Source organism: Trachinotus anak, unplaced genomic scaffold (genome assembly GCF_046630095.1).
Source record: "Trachinotus anak isolate AG129_WGS33_773 ecotype Australia unplaced genomic scaffold, CSIRO_AGI_Tana_v1 ptg000025l, whole genome shotgun sequence".
Taxonomy (NCBI): Eukaryota; Metazoa; Chordata; class Actinopteri; order Carangiformes; family Carangidae; genus Trachinotus; species Trachinotus anak.
The window spans coordinates 17454523-17470865 of record NW_027273876.1 but is presented as its reverse complement, the minus strand read 5'-3'; the positions used below and the strand labels follow the sequence as shown (position 1 = coordinate 17470865).

The following is a 16343-nucleotide window of genomic DNA, read 5'->3' as shown; positions in this document are numbered from 1 at the left end:
TGAATATGTATTGCTCTTCATTTCCCCTTTTTTGTATTTGAAGTATACAAAGTGTTACCACAAGTGCCACTTGAAGGTCCAGTCCTGAGAAGGATGAAGGGATAAGGAGTGGATTGATGTAGAGGAAGGGAGTGACTCTTTGCATGTGAGGCCACTTTAGTTGAATGGATACACACACAAATAAAGCAGACTCTCTATGGTAGTGTGTGAAATCAATAGATAGAGTTTTAAACCTGAAAGAGATGAAAAACGCACTAACATCAAAATCAGTGTTTTTAAAAGGACTTTTAAATCAATCATTCAATCAAAATACTTTATTGATCCCCAGGGGGAAATTAGGTAAGGAACAAACACAACAGGCTGCATGTGAGTTGGATAAATGCACACTAAGACAAGGGTTTAAACAGAGTATGATAATGAATAGGATTCAATATAAAACCCATTTGACTTATAATTAAGGGTTAAGATGATCCAAAAAAAGTATTTCATACCTGTTTTAAAATGCAAACTAGTTTGACAATCTACATGAGAAAATTACATTATTCAACCAATAGTTTGTCAACTTTTATAGCTCCATTTCTTTGCAGAAGTAAAGATATCGCATTGTTTTGTTGAGGTGACACGCCTCATGTAATTAAATACTCAGTTGCTCTCAGAGGAATCAATATATGAATACACACTCAGCATGTCTTAAATCTGTTGCTGAAACAAATTCACTTACAATTTCTCACTCCAGTCCGCCATGTGTAGGTCAGCAAGGAGCTGGTGTGTCATCACACTGCTGTTTCCCAGAAGGATACTTGCCACGTGGTTAAGTGTGTTTGTGAACTGCAGCTGTGGCAACCCTACAAGATGCAGTGAGGGGTTTTGGTGTAGGTGTGGCACCAAGGTGTGGTTGATCCACTGCTCTGCATCTGACCAGCTGGAACATATAAGCCATACTGTTACACTGGATGAACTGTTACTTCATAATAATGCACTCAGACACTGTACTTTAATATGACAATATAGTTTATTATTATGGTGTGCTGTAAACTCACTAGTGCCTGAAATGTGTATTAATCCACAGCTGAAAACACTCTGAGACAAATACAGTGATTCGTCCTGTTTGGGTAACGTTTGCCAGAAACTACATACGCAGCTGCTTAAAGACATTACTGAGCCTTGAAAAAAATGAAATTATTTAATTTTTTTAACCAGTTTTTAAAGATTTACATCAGTAGGATAAAATGACTTGGGGATGAGAGGGATTGATTTGGTCATTTCATGGGTTCTGGACAGTAAAAAAATCTATAATACTGCGAGGTAAATGGACACTGTACTAGATTTGCTCATTGTGTCTGCATACCAAATTCTTTTTTCATATGAGTACAGAAAAAAATCTAGAATGGTACTCAGTCGAACGCATTCCTCAGCCAAGGCCTGTGGTTCTGCACCATATTGTCACAGTCATAGATTGCAACACTCTTTATATGTCTGATTTTTACATCAAGATCCAATGTTTAGGGAAGTGCAGAAAAATTCCTGGATCCGCCCTTTGATCAGATTTGGCCCATGCCCCATCCCTCTACCAAGTTTGGTGCAAATCGTTTAAGAACTTTTTGTGTAATCCTGCTGGCAAACAAACAGGAAAAACAAAATGCAGTCAGTACAGCACAGACCTCCACCAAGGCCAATGTCAAACAACATGCACCAGACTTCAGAGAAATAGTCTGGATCTGCCCCAAAATTTGATGGGTTGTTCACTAGACCATGCCCCATCAATCCTCCAAGTGCAGTATTAATTATTAACTGGTTCAGTACTTTTGTGTAATCCTGCTGACAAACCTCCTTGGTGCGGGTAATAATCATCAATAATTATGCATTTTATGAAATACTTTTTTGAAATGCATTTTGCATTTGCATTTTGAAAAGAGTGAAAGAGTGATCTGACAAGTGTATATTTTCTCATACCTTTAAACTTTTCCTTAATAAAATTACATGATGTGCAGCTGTGAAAATTCTGTCACTGATGTTAGGCAATGAAAGTCATGTGCACAGCTGACAGACCATCTTTGTCAAACCATGTCATCACACATTGACATGTTTTGACAAAGATGGTCTTTGTCAGGTCTATTTGAACAAGCTATACTAAAGGTTTTCTCCCCAAAACATACAGTGTGTGGTTGCATTTGGTATGATGTAGTGTTTTGACAGCATGTAGCCTAACGTTGTCCTTACTCTCTGAGTGAGGTTAGGTTAGGGATCCCCAAGGGCGCTGTGTGAAGATAGCTTCTGACGGAGGAGTGCAGCAGCCTGCTCTGCCTCCGCTCTACGCCATCCTGGTAGTTAACCATTAGCACCAGCAACAGAAATAACAGCTGGCACACACAGTGCTGCAGAAAAGGCAGATTTAATGATTTTTAAAAATATGCTTCTGAAGAAAAATGTCACTAAACTTTAAAATTTGTTTTTATTCTCACCCTCATGAGTGATCGCAGAGCTTGGACTTTGCGTGCCTCCTCTTTAGCCTGCAGCAGTCCATAACCACATGGTGGCCGAACCTTTCCACTATGTTCTCCAAATGCCCTCACCACAGTGATCTCCTGAGCCAGCTGGTCCTCCACTTCTGGATCCACAGGCCTCCAAATTGCTGTGTAGATCAATGCCTGCACACACACCTGAGCAAAGAAGACAGAGATGCAAATCAAAGGAAATATTCACTTAAGATCAAAGAAGTGAGTTAATTACATGACATGTTTGAACTCACCTTGAGAGGCTCCAGCAGTAGAGCAGAGGTGAGCAAGGCAGAGAGAGCTGATACCAGCCACATGAGGACTACAGGTCTGGAGAAAAAGCTGCCATAGAGTCCAACCACAGCCAGGCAGGTTCCCAACAGCACTGCCACCAGTAGGTATATCACACCCAGTGCCCAGGGGGGGAGCAGCCAACTGGGCTGACTTCGAGCAACACCTAGGGTGAGGAAATTGAGCGACAAATGTCTCAAACACCAGGGGAGAGCTGCATAGATTATGTGTGCACAGAAAAACCTTGCATATGCGATTTTCCACATATGAATTGGTATTTATAAACACAGAATGTGTGATGAGACTGTGTACACCTCATGGATTCTTTTGACCATGCATACACATTATTTTAGAGGTTATTTAGAGCAATTCAAGTTAGATAAAGTTAAGTGAAAATGCAAAATTAAGAGGAGACACGGAATTTAACATAAAACAAAGCCCAGCCTCCATTCGTTATTATCATAATAAGTTTTGCTGTTTACACAGCAAAAACAATTTGACAGTTCATAAATATAAGTAATTGCGTTTGTGTGCTCAATGTTTCCTTTAGCATTGTTTAATATATTGTGAGGCATTCTGTAAACTGAGTCCATACTATTTTAATATTTCATCACAATTTCAGACACCTGTGTGGTAGCCTAATTAAGAAGACTCCATTTCCGACAGATGAAGTTCAAATTAAGATGTCTCTGTTTCCAACAGATTAAGTTCAGAGTAAAACAGGACTTTACTTTACTCTACTGATGAGCTCCTGTTTGTAATCCGACCAACATTCTGTGCAATTGCACTTCTTTCTCATCTCTCTTTACTGTCCCATGCCTGATAACTTGTGGCACCAACAGTGTTTTTGACTGCAAACTGATGGATTAAGGGAGTGTCTTCATTCATTTATGGCTAATTGTGGGAGTGAAAAAGAGGCATACTTCTGGTTTTGTGCATACACATGGTTTTAGTCATGAATCTATCAGAGTTTTATGAATCTGGCCCCTGATTATAAAATGTGAAAAAAAGAAAAACATACAAATTGGAAATAATTGGAAATGGATAAATGGTTAAATGCATTTCTTGAGTGATGGATCATCAGTTTAAAGTCATTTAAAAGAAATGGATAAATTATTAAAATATACATAATCATGGATGATGGAAGAAATTAACATTATTTTCTAATTCCATTTGTGTCTGAATTTGCTCATATCTCTTGGGGGCATTGGATTCCTGGGTAACACACAGGTGAGGTTGGGAAATGGGTAGGTTGTCTCACAGCTGACAATGGATATCAGAGCAAAAACCAAGCAATTGGTTGGCAAGGTGGAAATAACCGATTGCAGTTTGTGTTGAGGGGCAGATCTGGGGAAGGCTATCAAAAAAAATTCTGCTGCACTGCAGGTTCCCAAGAACACAGCATCCTCTATAATTCTTAAATTGAAGAAGTGTTGAACAACCAGAATTCTTCCTAGAGTTGGCCAAGTGAGAGATCAGGGTAAAAAGGCATTGTTAACAAAGGTGACCTAGAACACAATGGCGCTGGCTGAGCTCCAGAGATCCTGTGTCAAGATGGAAAAAACTTCAGGAAGTGTTACTGCAGATTCTTTTTTTTTTTTCAATTTTAGCTTTTAGGTTGGGGTATGAACACTTTCTGAATGCACTGTAGTTGAAATAGGCAGCTAATAGTATTAGCAGGTGAAACAGACACAGCTAAAAGAAGATAAATGATTGAAACTTTGAACCTTTGCCACTTCCAGTAGTAGTTGTATGGACTACTACTGGACTGAAACTGACTTCAAAACTGACAGTTCAATTGCATGAAAGCATTACTATGAAAATATCTACTTTAACACAATAAACAGTAGTTAAATAACATCTGGTTTGAAATCTGTCCAAATGTACACAACTGGAATATGTCAGGTGTGGCCAACGAAATGAGGTATATCAGATGAAAAGGTGGTTGGTAACCACTGATCTGGTACCTATGCGTGTGGTGGAGGAGGAGCGTGTGGAGTCAGGAGAAGGGCTCGGCAGGAAGGTGCTAGCCACTGAGTCAACAGACTGCACAGAGGGACACTTGTAGAGTCCTTCTCCATACAGGGAGGAACAGGACTGTGGGTCTGGCATGTGGATCTCTGCTCCATACAGGGACTTATTGTCACCTTGATCCAACCAGTTGCTGCAAGAGGTGCTTTGTCTAAAAAGGATAAAATCACAGTAATACAGAATGTTCTGTGCAACACAGAAATGCATGAAAGTGCATTTGCATGGCACAAAGGAGTGATCCTTACGTGGCTGAAAATGAGGACATGGTTCTAGGGGAATCCCAGCCACTGTCGGAGTTGTTGTTGGTTGTATCTCTTGTGTTCTCTGCTGCTGTTGCTATTGACATCAGCAGATCCTCCTCTGGTATTGGGAACATAAATACACTATCAGTCTGATACATTTTACTTAGTTGGAAGCATTTGGACTTTTACTTCAAGGACTCATTGCTGGGTAAAATAGATGCATATGATTAATAAATCCAGGTTTCCTGTGAGTGAATATTTGAATATCTAACAGTTTCTTACCTGACAGAGATAGAAATGTTGTCAAATTGTGGTTGTGAATTTGGTTTGTGTTCATGGTGAGGACATTCTGGTCTGGTGCAGGAGGGGAATAATGAGAGTCTGAAATTTCTTTTGAAAGAGGATATTTGCAAGGTGAAGGTACAAGCGCAGTAGGTTTGTCAGGGGAAGAGGGTGAGGCCAGGTTCAACACCATCAGGGCCTTTTTCCTCCTCAACTGGCGTGTAGGGCCCAGAGTAGGTAAAGTCTTGAAGAGGTTGCACGCTGGGGTCATCTTGCTAGGACATAAGTCTACTGGTAGATTGAGGAGGCTGTCACAGGATGGCCATGCCACCACATCCTTGCCTTGACACGCTCCGTCTGTTTGGGGTGCCAAGCCAGAGGCAGCCCAGAAGTCCAGGACACTGGAGTCAAACGCCTTGCTCTCCAGTAACTAGAGCCAAAAAAAACACTTGGAATGTTACACTAAGAGATTGGACAGGTGCAGAATAACAACTCGGTGTGTGTGTACGTATTTGTGGGTGTGCTCTCACAGATGAAGGACTGTCTCGGATGTGGCTGGAAGAATCTGACAGAGATAGAAATGAAGGGCCGGACAGCTCTGATTGGCCGAGGTAAATGTCCATTTCCACAGAGTGACAAATGGGAGAAGGAGGAGCTGACATATCCACAGTTACCTGGGTTACACACACACACACACACACACACACACACACACACACACACACACCTGCTGCCTCAGCATTTCTGAGTGTACATTCCCATTAATGGGAAACAGTCACTTGTATTGTTTCCATGCTGAGATAAGACTGTTTGACAAACAAAGCATTGACACAAGACCAACACAACACTATGATGACCTTTAATCAGCAACATACATGAAAGGACTGAGGAACAGAGAAAAACTAACTCTATGTACCTACAAAAATTAATTAATAGTGCATCAAACGCATTCAGCAGGAAAATGTATCATGAAAATAAATTAACTTTAGGCTGTGTTGAATTGAGTTACCTTACAATGGGCTTTTGTAAAAAGGAAACAGAGGAAACACTGGAGAGGAAACACCAATACTGCAAAAATCACCCCCAGAGTAACCGTCTCGATGTTAACAAGCAGCTGGGCCGACACTGGTCCACTTGTGGAAAAGGGACACAAATGTTTTCATATTGTTTACTCAGCAGAATGTACGGAGACTGCCTCACATTTGAGAAATCTTAAATTTCATGCCATGTATTGATTGAATTGTATAAATCTTTTCTAAAATGTTTGATGTCAATGTGAATGACACATAAAACACGACAAAATATTAATGTTATAGATGATGTTACAGTTGTCATATTATTAATTCCCTGCCACTGAAGGATTGTGGGTTTACACTGAGGCCTGTAAGCAATCTCACCTGGTCCCCTCAGAGCCCACTGCTCCATACCACACAGCCCCCAGTGCCAGGTAAAGGTGCAGAATGAGGGCACTGCAGGTAACCTTCTGACCCCTGGTGAAACAGCTGTGAGTGGAACGTTCCCACAGCGACAACCACAGGTGGCGTTCCTTCACCCCAAACATCAGCTGGGACATGAGGACCCTTCGAAACTGAATAAGTTCCTCTGGACCTGCATAGGATAAATTGGAAAGGTTAGAAATTGTTGGAAGCTGACATTTCAGACAGGTTGATCCTGCTCACAGACATAGTGGATGTCATTATATATTTACTGAATATATGGGACTATAAGGCAATTCCAAATATGGTAAAAATTAGAGTCTAATAAATTATTTCTTCAGAGAAAGGACACAATTCCAAGATGCAGAGATAATTTGTCTTGTTTCCCACGTAGAGTTGCCTGTTTTGTAATAAATAAAAAGTTGATTTCATTGAAAACAAATTGGACTTATCTCACCCGACAGGAAAACCCATCAAACAATTCCTCTTGAAGATTATTTGATGAGATTAATATTTTTTGCAATATATCAGTAAAATCTTACATGAGGCCAGAACTTCCTTCTCCAGAGTCTCATTCTTCTGATTCTCCAGAGAGAGCCAGTCCTCTAGCAGGAAGAAGAACATGTGGTCTGTCTGAGGGTCCCACACCACCACATGCTGAACATACCAGGATGGGTCCAGACCTACGTGTACATGTATGAAATTCAGGTCATGTGACATTCACCTACAGCTGTACTGTTTTCAAGGGAACAGGTGGGTCTGATCTTCAGTGATGTGGCTGCGGATGGATTCACTAGCAGTTTTTGAGGATCGGAAGTAGGATTACAACTGCTTTACATAAGCATGTAGCCACACGTATGCATGTAAATACACATACCTGCCTACATCAGTTTGTGCAGATAAATAGTGAGTAGATTTTTACTCACAAAATGTATTTTTAGTGATTTGGTCTTGTACTAGGTCTAAGAATTTGTATTTTAAGTTAAAAAGGGTGAACATTTTTAATGTGTCTAAAGTAAATCATTTAAAAAAAATCTTTAAATACTTGATATTTTCTTGATGCCAGAGATTATTTTATAAGGTAATTTGTCTAAAAAAAGAATCAATACAATACCAAATAACTTTTAAGGGATATTTTTGCAGTTCCCATGTACCTGTGTTGTCATGCCATATGCGAATTTTCCAAACTTCTCCCAGGTTGTGATCTGTCTCCAGATGAAACTGGTCCAGACTGCCACGCTGAAAAGCTCCATCCCTCTGCAGATGGCGTGGGCCACTTTTGTTCATACCATATAGACTGATGCCAACATGTGCTGTGGTGCCTGATAGGTCACACCAAAACATTAAAACAATTGCATCATATATAGTTAGAGATGTTGTTTATATAAACATAGAAACATTATTTACTAATATTTTTGTCTTCACTTTTTATTTCTACATCTTTCTTGACTTGTTTTTGGCTGACCTGCTCCTCGCCTCCAGCCAGTCTTGACCAGAACTCTGTAGTGGTACAACCCCGGTCGGCCACACAGAGGGATCTGGCTCAGTCTCAAGCTGTCCAAGTGATCCAGTTTATGGGCAATAAGCCCCAATACCAGGTGAATCAGAACCAGGGCAGCACACACGATCCCCACTACTATGTTATGCACAGGACCACCTGACTGAAGAGATAAGACATAGATGCAGGGAAAAGGGAAAGAACATGTTGATATATTTATTTGTCAGAATAGTCCAAAATATGCACTAAATAACAGCTGTGAATTGCTTTGTGTTCGCACATACAGGGGGCAGCAGAACAACAGCCCCAGGATGAACAAACAAGCTGGCTCCAAACATGGTAAGATGCTGGGTGAGACAATGAGCTGCATGGAGTGTGCTGCCCTCCAGTGGCTTTAGACCCTCACTGCTCCATCGCCTCTTCTTCACACTATAGTACTGGCACAGGGAGCTGAACACACACACTGATACATGGACAGGACCGCCATCAAGCAGAGATGAGGTCAGGTTGACAGAGAGAGCCTTGTTTGTCCCATGTAACCTGTTGTGGAAGACACTGCCGTCATGCTTCTTTATTCATCAAGATGTTTACTGAGTTAAAGAAGTGATTGGCAACTCACAGAGGAGACAGAAAGATGGTTTCCTCTAAGGAGGTGGTCAGAGCAGAGAGAGTGAGAGCCCATACTCTCTCAAGGGAATCCTGGGATGCATTAGTCCCTGGCACTGTAGAGCTCACTTCTATCTTGACATGTCCCAAACTCACTGGAGTGGCTCCTACAAATGGATAATGCAGTTTGAAAACAGCCTTGTTAATTCATATGCAAAAACTCACAGATCTTCAGAAAGTTAAATTAATAATTATGTAGGTGCCGCAACCTTAAAGATGATTCTCATTACTTGACAAATGGCTTCAGACATCTGACATGTCACCACAACTTCTCAGAACTATCAAAGTCCCTGCTGTTCATTCATTAAGAAAATGTTATTGTGTTCAAGATTGATTTGAGGTAGGGTAGCACACTAATAATTTTGAACCTCTATTGCAATTACATTTGATAAAAAAGAAAATGAAGAAATATATATTTTTTTCACAATGATGGAAATATTTAAAGTCACAAAATTTATCAAATTTCAATTGAACTTTCCTGCCTCCAGTGACTGACCTATTTTTCTATATATCAAAATAATGTGAGAGAACTAAAATTGCATAAAAATTATACATAAAATGGATTTCAACTTTACACATGCAGTATATTTATGACACTGAAAGTAGCATTCATTGATTTTTTTCGGTAGAAGTTGTAAATACTCACTGACATATTATCACCTTTTGTTGTCATGGTGAATGTGTTTGTAATCTGTTGCCTTACACATGCGGCAGATACAGAGCAACATTAGCGTTTGGAGTCATGTTTTGGTTGGAGCCACCAATGAATGTAAGTTCAATATTTACATAGATTTCAGCTCTGTTTTTCACTTGTCTCCACCAAATCCTGAACGAAATATCTTCAGGATCTTTTGCTAAATGCTCCAAATGATCACACCAGCTAGTGGTTAACTGTCTGCGGTTTGGTGCTGGGCTTGTAGTGAACAGTAGCTTTAACTTAACGAGTTTGATGAGAATGTTGAGCCTGAACCAAAACAGTGAGGCTGAGGGATGGAAAACCATAACAATGAGCTACAAAACACTAAAAGCTCCAAAGAGCTGTGGGGAACTCCAGAGTTGGGTGATAACTCTGTTATCACCATGAGTGACACCCTTCTCATTACACAGAGTCATCTGATCCATTGTCATATAAAAATATTGGTTAATGCAGCTTTAAAGCCCCCATATGTACAATTTGAAAAAAAACAAAACAAACTAAAACAAACAAAACAAAACCAAAAACTCAGGCATAATGAAAAATATTATATCATAACGAGGGTTTTAAACAGATAAAGATTGGTATCTATATCAGTAGTTGTATACAGTACTATATCAGTATGTAGGTGCATAGAAATAAAAGTAAAATAAAGTAAAATCTTAAGGTCAAAAGTTTACTATCTGGTCAAGAGGAAGAAAAATAATCTACTGTACCTTGGACGAGGCTGAAGTTGAAGGAGATGTATAAACCTGCATTTTCATCCAGTCCATCCACAGCTTTTACTGTGAAGTTCAACTGTTCTTCAGTGGGGAGTTTTACAGTGAGGCATGTCCCATTCCTGATTTCACTTGCTCTCCCATCTCCACCCTCATCTCCCTGTCCCACAAGATATTTTTTGGGCAGGGTCACCTGTATGGCCAGTTCAAGGTCCAGATCCCTGATGGGTATGGGCTCACCCTGAGGAGTGGTGAGCTCCATGGCAACCAGAGAGGTTGAAATTGGAGGGTCAGCTGCACTCAGCATAGGGCTGGACTCGAGTACTCCATCCATACCAAACATTATCTGGACCACCTCAGACCTCTGACTCTTCAGGTGAGCAATAAGAGAGGTGGGGATATGAAACTGACATAGACTAGACCTATTTGAGCCGTCAGTTGATGATAATGGGATGATCTGGTGTTGGTTGACCTGGTTTGTCTGGTGACTGCAGAGGAGGTCAGAGGGGTCTCCTTGGAAACCAACTGTATTGACATAAGGGGTGGAGAGAAAAAGGGGTTCCTCACCATTAACACGTGAATGCATCAGAGAACGCATTAGGGCTCCTGCATGAGCCAGAGCTGACAGGGCAATAGTAGAAGTTGACAGTGCAGCTGGTTGAGAACTGGAAGCACTGGTTGATTCAGACACAGCAGCCAAGGTGCAACCTAGAAACACATAAAACAGAACAATATTAACAATATTCTATAATGTCACTTTGTAGCCTGCTTTTGAGAATATAATGTATGAGGTCATTGACGAGCACCTATGACATTAAGGATGTTCCTTCCTGTTTCAAGAACTGATAAAACACCAGGACTCATCTGTTTCTCCATCACATGGATCATCTTCCCCACAGCTTCTAGAACCTTCTCCTGGCAGTCTTTACATACCAACTCACTGGGAACTGCCTGGAAAAAAGAGAAGAAAAAAATTTAACACAAGTAAAGCTGGAACTGTGAATGGGGTAATTAAGTTATGAAGTACTAGTGTAAAATGGCGTCCTGGTCGTCTTGGTTGCTAAATGTTATGTTTGCATGTATGAGCATTAGCTTCAAAATGAGAATATTCTCAACATAGAAGCAGCTGGTTAAACCTGTACTTATGGTTAACACATAAGCAGGGTTACTGGGAGGCCTGCAAAGCACCTATGGTGTAGGTTATGATTTGTAGTAGTTGGATTTCACGATATACCCCTGTATTGTCTATTGTCTAGGCCAAATTGTGCTTTATTGTGTTTAAATTCTTTCACTTACAGTTACAGTGGATATAAAAAGTGTACACACCCCTGTTAAAATGATAGGTTTTTCTGATGTAAAAAAAATGAGACCACGATAAATAATTTCAAAACTTTTCCCACCTTTAATGTGACCAATAACCTGTACAATTTGATGGAAAAACAAACAAGTCTGTCAGGGGGAAAAACAAAAAATGTGCAATAAGCTGGTTGCATAAGTGTCCACATCCTTAAACTAATACTTTGTTGAAGCACCTTTTGATTTAATCACAGCATTCAGTCTTTTTGGGTAGGAGTCTATCAGCCTGCCACATCTAGACTTGACAATATTTGCCCACTCTTCCTTGCAAAGCGCTCCAAATCTGTCAGATTGCGAGGGCATCTCTTGTGCACAGCCCTCTTCAGGTCACCCCACAGATTTTCAAGTGGATTTAGGTCTGGGCTCTGGCTGGGCCATTCCAAAACTTGAATTTTCTTCTAGTGAAGCCATTCTTTTGTTGATTTCGATGTATGCTTGGGGTCATTGTTGTGCTGAAAGATGAAATTCCTCTTCATCTTCAGCTATCTAGCAGACACCTGAAAGTTTTGGGCCAAAATTTATTGGTATTTAGAGCTGTTCATAATTCCCTCCACCTTGACTAAAGCCCCTGTTCCAGCTGAAGAAAAACAACCCCAAAACATGATGCTCCCACCACCATGCTTCACTGTGGGTATGGTCTTCTTTTGGTGATGGGCAGTGTCTTTTTTGCACCAAACATACCTTTTGGAGTTGTGGCCAAAAAGTTCAACGTTGGTTTCATCAGACCATAATACATATTCCCACATGCTTCTGGGAGAGTTGATGTATTTTTTTTCAAAATGTAGCCGGGCCTGGATGTTTTTCTTTGTAAAAAAAAAAGGCTTCCGTCTTGTGACCCTACATATGGAGAATACAGGAGATTGTTGTCACATGTAGTACACAACCAGTACTTGCCAGAAATTCCTGCAGCTCCTTCAGTTTTGCTGTAGGCCTCTTGGCAGCCTCCCTGACCAGTTTTCATCTTGTCTTTTCATCAATTTTGGAGGGACGTCCAGTTCTTGGTAATGTCACTGTTGTCCCGTATTTTCTCCACTTGATGACTGTCTTCACTATGCTCCATGGTATATCTAATGCCTTGGAAATTTTTTTGTACCCTTCTCCTGACTGATACGTTTCAACAATGTGATCCCTTAGATGCTTTGTAAAGCTCTCTGTGAACCATGGCTTTTGCCGGAGGATGCAACTGAATAAATGTCAGGAAAATCCGGCTAGGACAGCCGAACATTATTTGGGGTTAATCAGAGTCATTTGAATTGATGGCAGGTGTGTACCCAAAAAGACTGAATGCTGTGATTAAATCAAAGGTACTTCAACAAAGTATTAGTTTAAGGGTGTGGACACTTATGCAATCAGCTTATTATACGTTTTTTATTTTTTATGTTTGTCCCCCTGACAGATTTGTTTGTTTTTCCATTGAATCGTACAGGTTATAGGTCACATTAAAGGTGGGAAAAGTTTGAAATTATTTATCGTGGTCATTTTAACAGGGGTGTGAACCCTTTTTATATCCACTGTATGTCTACATATTTAACTGGAGTTACATCCAGGTAACATATAACAATTATTTTGCTGTCTTATTACTGAATTACAGATTACTGCCGTGCAATATCCGTGTTTACATTCATTCATTTATTCATACAGAGCAGCAACCACAGTGACCAGAAGGTTTAAAGTGTAATCATTTTCTCAATGTTTTCTTCAATCAACAACAACTCCACTGACATTAGAAACATAAGATAAAACACAAGCAGCCAATCTTAATTCTTGTTGTCCCCAAGATGTACATTATTGATGAGGTGCACATCAGCTATGGTGCCACCTATGGCATAACTTTGGAGCCTGCAGTCACCATACAGTGCAGCCCCTTTCTTAAAATTTTTTTTTGGACATTTTGTGAAATACACTAATTTGTTTCCGTTTACTAATGAACAAGTCACACCTACTTTATTAAATCTGTACAATAAGTGTAGAAAAACAATTCACAATTTTACAAGGGGTAATATGCAGGATTATTTCATGCCAGGTAACTAAACAGTGACTATTAACATGAGGAGAAGCGAGATGAGAAAAATAGGGTGGTGCTCACTTACAGTGGACTGTGCCAGTGCTGAGCTAATCTGATTAACTTCCAGCAAAGAGGACATGGGGAGAGAGGCTAGAACTTGGGACACATTTCCACGAATCTCTCTTCTGTGCAGGAGGTCCCTAACAGTCCCCTCAGACTGTATCTGTTGACAGGGGTGAAACTCATTATTCAATCATTTTAGCTAGTGCAAATCTCACTTCAATGGTGCTTCTAATCTCCAGTTATCCTGTTATCCTGTAAGGGAGAAAAGCTAGTTAATTATAATCAGTATGTGTCATTTCATGCACTGGGATATGAAAATATGACACTGACACACTACCTGATTGAGCTGGCTGGTAAGGGCAATGGAATAAGCGATGATCTCCTGAGGGTTACCATGTTGGACTAAAGCCCACAGCTCTGTCTGGCCCTTGTTTCTGAGCCACTGACTGGCAACTTTGTCCCTTGCAGGATTTCTAATGCTCAGTGTTCTAGAATGTGGAGGAATCCAGTAAAGTGAGAGTTGACTAAAAACTTAAGAAATACATTAGGTATGATATGTACTTCCCTAAAATGATTTTCTAACCTTGATAAAATAAAGTGGCAGGTAATGAACAGAAAAGATTACTGGTCACTTCATGCTAGCCTCAAATCTTGGACTTTTACCTGTTCAGAGCAATGACCATTGAGCCAAGGTAGTCCTCTACCAACAAAGTAACTGTGACAACTGACATGTTTTTTTCTTGCCCAGAATGTCCAACTGGAAACAGGCTGCCAAATGTGGAACGCGTACCCCTAGGAAAAGGAATTAGGGAATTAATTGATTAAAACCTTTACATGATAAAAAAGCTTTTCACATATTTAAACGTTTTGGTTGGGATCATGCTTCCTTTGTGTACTAATAGTCTTAAAGTGAAGCCAATATTCACCTGTACAGAGTAAGCGTTGGGCATACAGCGCTAATGGGCTGGCAGGGTGCCACCTGAAATGTATAAATCAGCTGAGAAGCCTCACTTTCATCATCTTGCCACCCTGCCAAAAGAGAGCAGATGTTAGGAAGACAATGACATAGTAATTATATTTGACCACTGGTACACTGACAAGAGGCAAAGCTGTCAAAAAAGCATTTACTCTAATGACTTGTCAAATAAGGAATTCTAAAATGTATCAAAAACAAGATAAAGAGGAACAATAAAAAAGATACTGAAGCAAGTTGAACTGTGTAGCACACATCACAATGTTACCTGAGCAGGTATAGGTGACCACTGTCTCTAGTGGACGTATGTCTGATTTTGGACTTAGATCACACAGCCCTCCATGTGGTGGAGTGTTAGGTAGTATAGTCAGGCTGGCGCTGCCCCACTGACCTCTGCCAGACTGGGATACATTGAGAGTGAAGGTATAACTCAGTCCCGGCTGGAGGACACCTGAACGTACCACCAAGTTAGGTGAATGTCTCCCTGTAGAGGTGGTGACCTCATCAAGGTCAAGAGTCATGCCAGTCTGGTTTTCAGCACTCCATTCGTACTGTGAAAAGACAGTTTTTCAAGAACAAATGAGTGCTTTTGGCGGATAGACAACAAAATTAAAAAGATAATGAATAATGGCAGAAACTGCAGCAGAAGGAGAAGAGTGCGTTTTCTCATGCCAGTTGTTTTTTCTTGTGTCATGTTTTAAGAATTGTTTTGCTTTTTCATATGGTTTTTATGGTTTTTCCTCATGAGATCACTGTTTACCAGAGATTTTTTTACGTAAATCATTGATAAAGTTTACATGGAAATTACTTTCTGTAGGTGAAAGCTAGTTTCAGAATCATTACCTGAGTCTGGTCATCACACTGTCCACATTGTCCGGCAAGAATGATGTTGGTGGTGTAACTAATGTGGTGAGTGAAGGAGACGGCAGAACAGGACATACATTCCACACTCACAGGAAGCACAGGACCTTCACACACAGTTACCTACAGATAAGAGATTAACATCAATGGGAGCTGATGATGGAGGACTGTACCATAGTGTGAGTAAATCAATTTTTTTAAACAGAAAAAACCTTGTGAAGCAAAATGTTGGCCTTCTTTGACTAAATAGTTTTTTGCTTCTTATGGAAATTCTTACAGAATTGCCGAAGTCTTCAATACTATTCATTTGCAAGGAATATTCACCAAAGCTTCATACAGCCTTCCTCAACTGAAGTGCAGATACATAACATTACAGTAAAAATCAGTTTTAAGGTGATAAAGCAGTGGGGAGGATGTGCGTAATACTCACCGTCTGGTTGACAGATACAGGGTCCCTCCCAGCCTTGTGTATAGTGAGGGTGAAAATGTAGACTGTGCCTGGATGCAGCTGAGTGGTGAGTACAATCATTCTACTGCTGTTGCTCCCGGTGGGCTGCTTTACAAAATGAGAATCTCTGGAGTTCTGTGAATACAAGACACACAGGTGTTCATTTCTTACATACTTTCTTATCCAACTCATAACAATAACAAATTACATTACTTTCAACACACTAAGGTTGCATAAGCAACTTTAAATCAAATTCATGTTTAATTCCATGTTAAATTTAACT

General features: G+C 40.2%; 1 protein-coding gene across 1 annotated transcript in view; it reads right to left on the bottom strand.

Annotated features, from left to right (window-relative positions):
- pkd1b (polycystic kidney disease 1b) overlaps nt 1–16343 on the bottom strand; it is a 29497-nt gene that overhangs the window by 3232 nt on the left and 9922 nt on the right. Inside the window, exons 12-36 of the mRNA XM_071463368.1 lie at nt 16043–16195; nt 15595–15735; nt 15020–15302; nt 14705–14807; nt 14442–14570; nt 14116–14266; nt 13801–13938; nt 11161–11305; nt 10352–11062; nt 8895–9048; nt 8560–8815; nt 8243–8438; nt 7932–8099; nt 7320–7460; nt 6739–6949; nt 6351–6474; nt 5872–6015; nt 5342–5771; nt 5063–5177; nt 4754–4968; nt 2750–2952; nt 2463–2660; nt 2221–2375; nt 722–922; nt 59–233 (exon numbers count right to left, since the gene is read on the bottom strand). Of these exons, the coding sequence (XP_071319469.1) occupies nt 59–233; nt 722–922; nt 2221–2375; nt 2463–2660; nt 2750–2952; nt 4754–4968; nt 5063–5177; nt 5342–5771; nt 5872–6015; nt 6351–6474; nt 6739–6949; nt 7320–7460; nt 7932–8099; nt 8243–8438; nt 8560–8815; nt 8895–9048; nt 10352–11062; nt 11161–11305; nt 13801–13938; nt 14116–14266; nt 14442–14570; nt 14705–14807; nt 15020–15302; nt 15595–15735; nt 16043–16195 (5040 nt within the window). The remainder of the gene's footprint in view (nt 1–58; nt 234–721; nt 923–2220; nt 2376–2462; nt 2661–2749; nt 2953–4753; nt 4969–5062; nt 5178–5341; nt 5772–5871; nt 6016–6350; nt 6475–6738; nt 6950–7319; nt 7461–7931; nt 8100–8242; nt 8439–8559; nt 8816–8894; nt 9049–10351; nt 11063–11160; nt 11306–13800; nt 13939–14115; nt 14267–14441; nt 14571–14704; nt 14808–15019; nt 15303–15594; nt 15736–16042; nt 16196–16343) is intronic.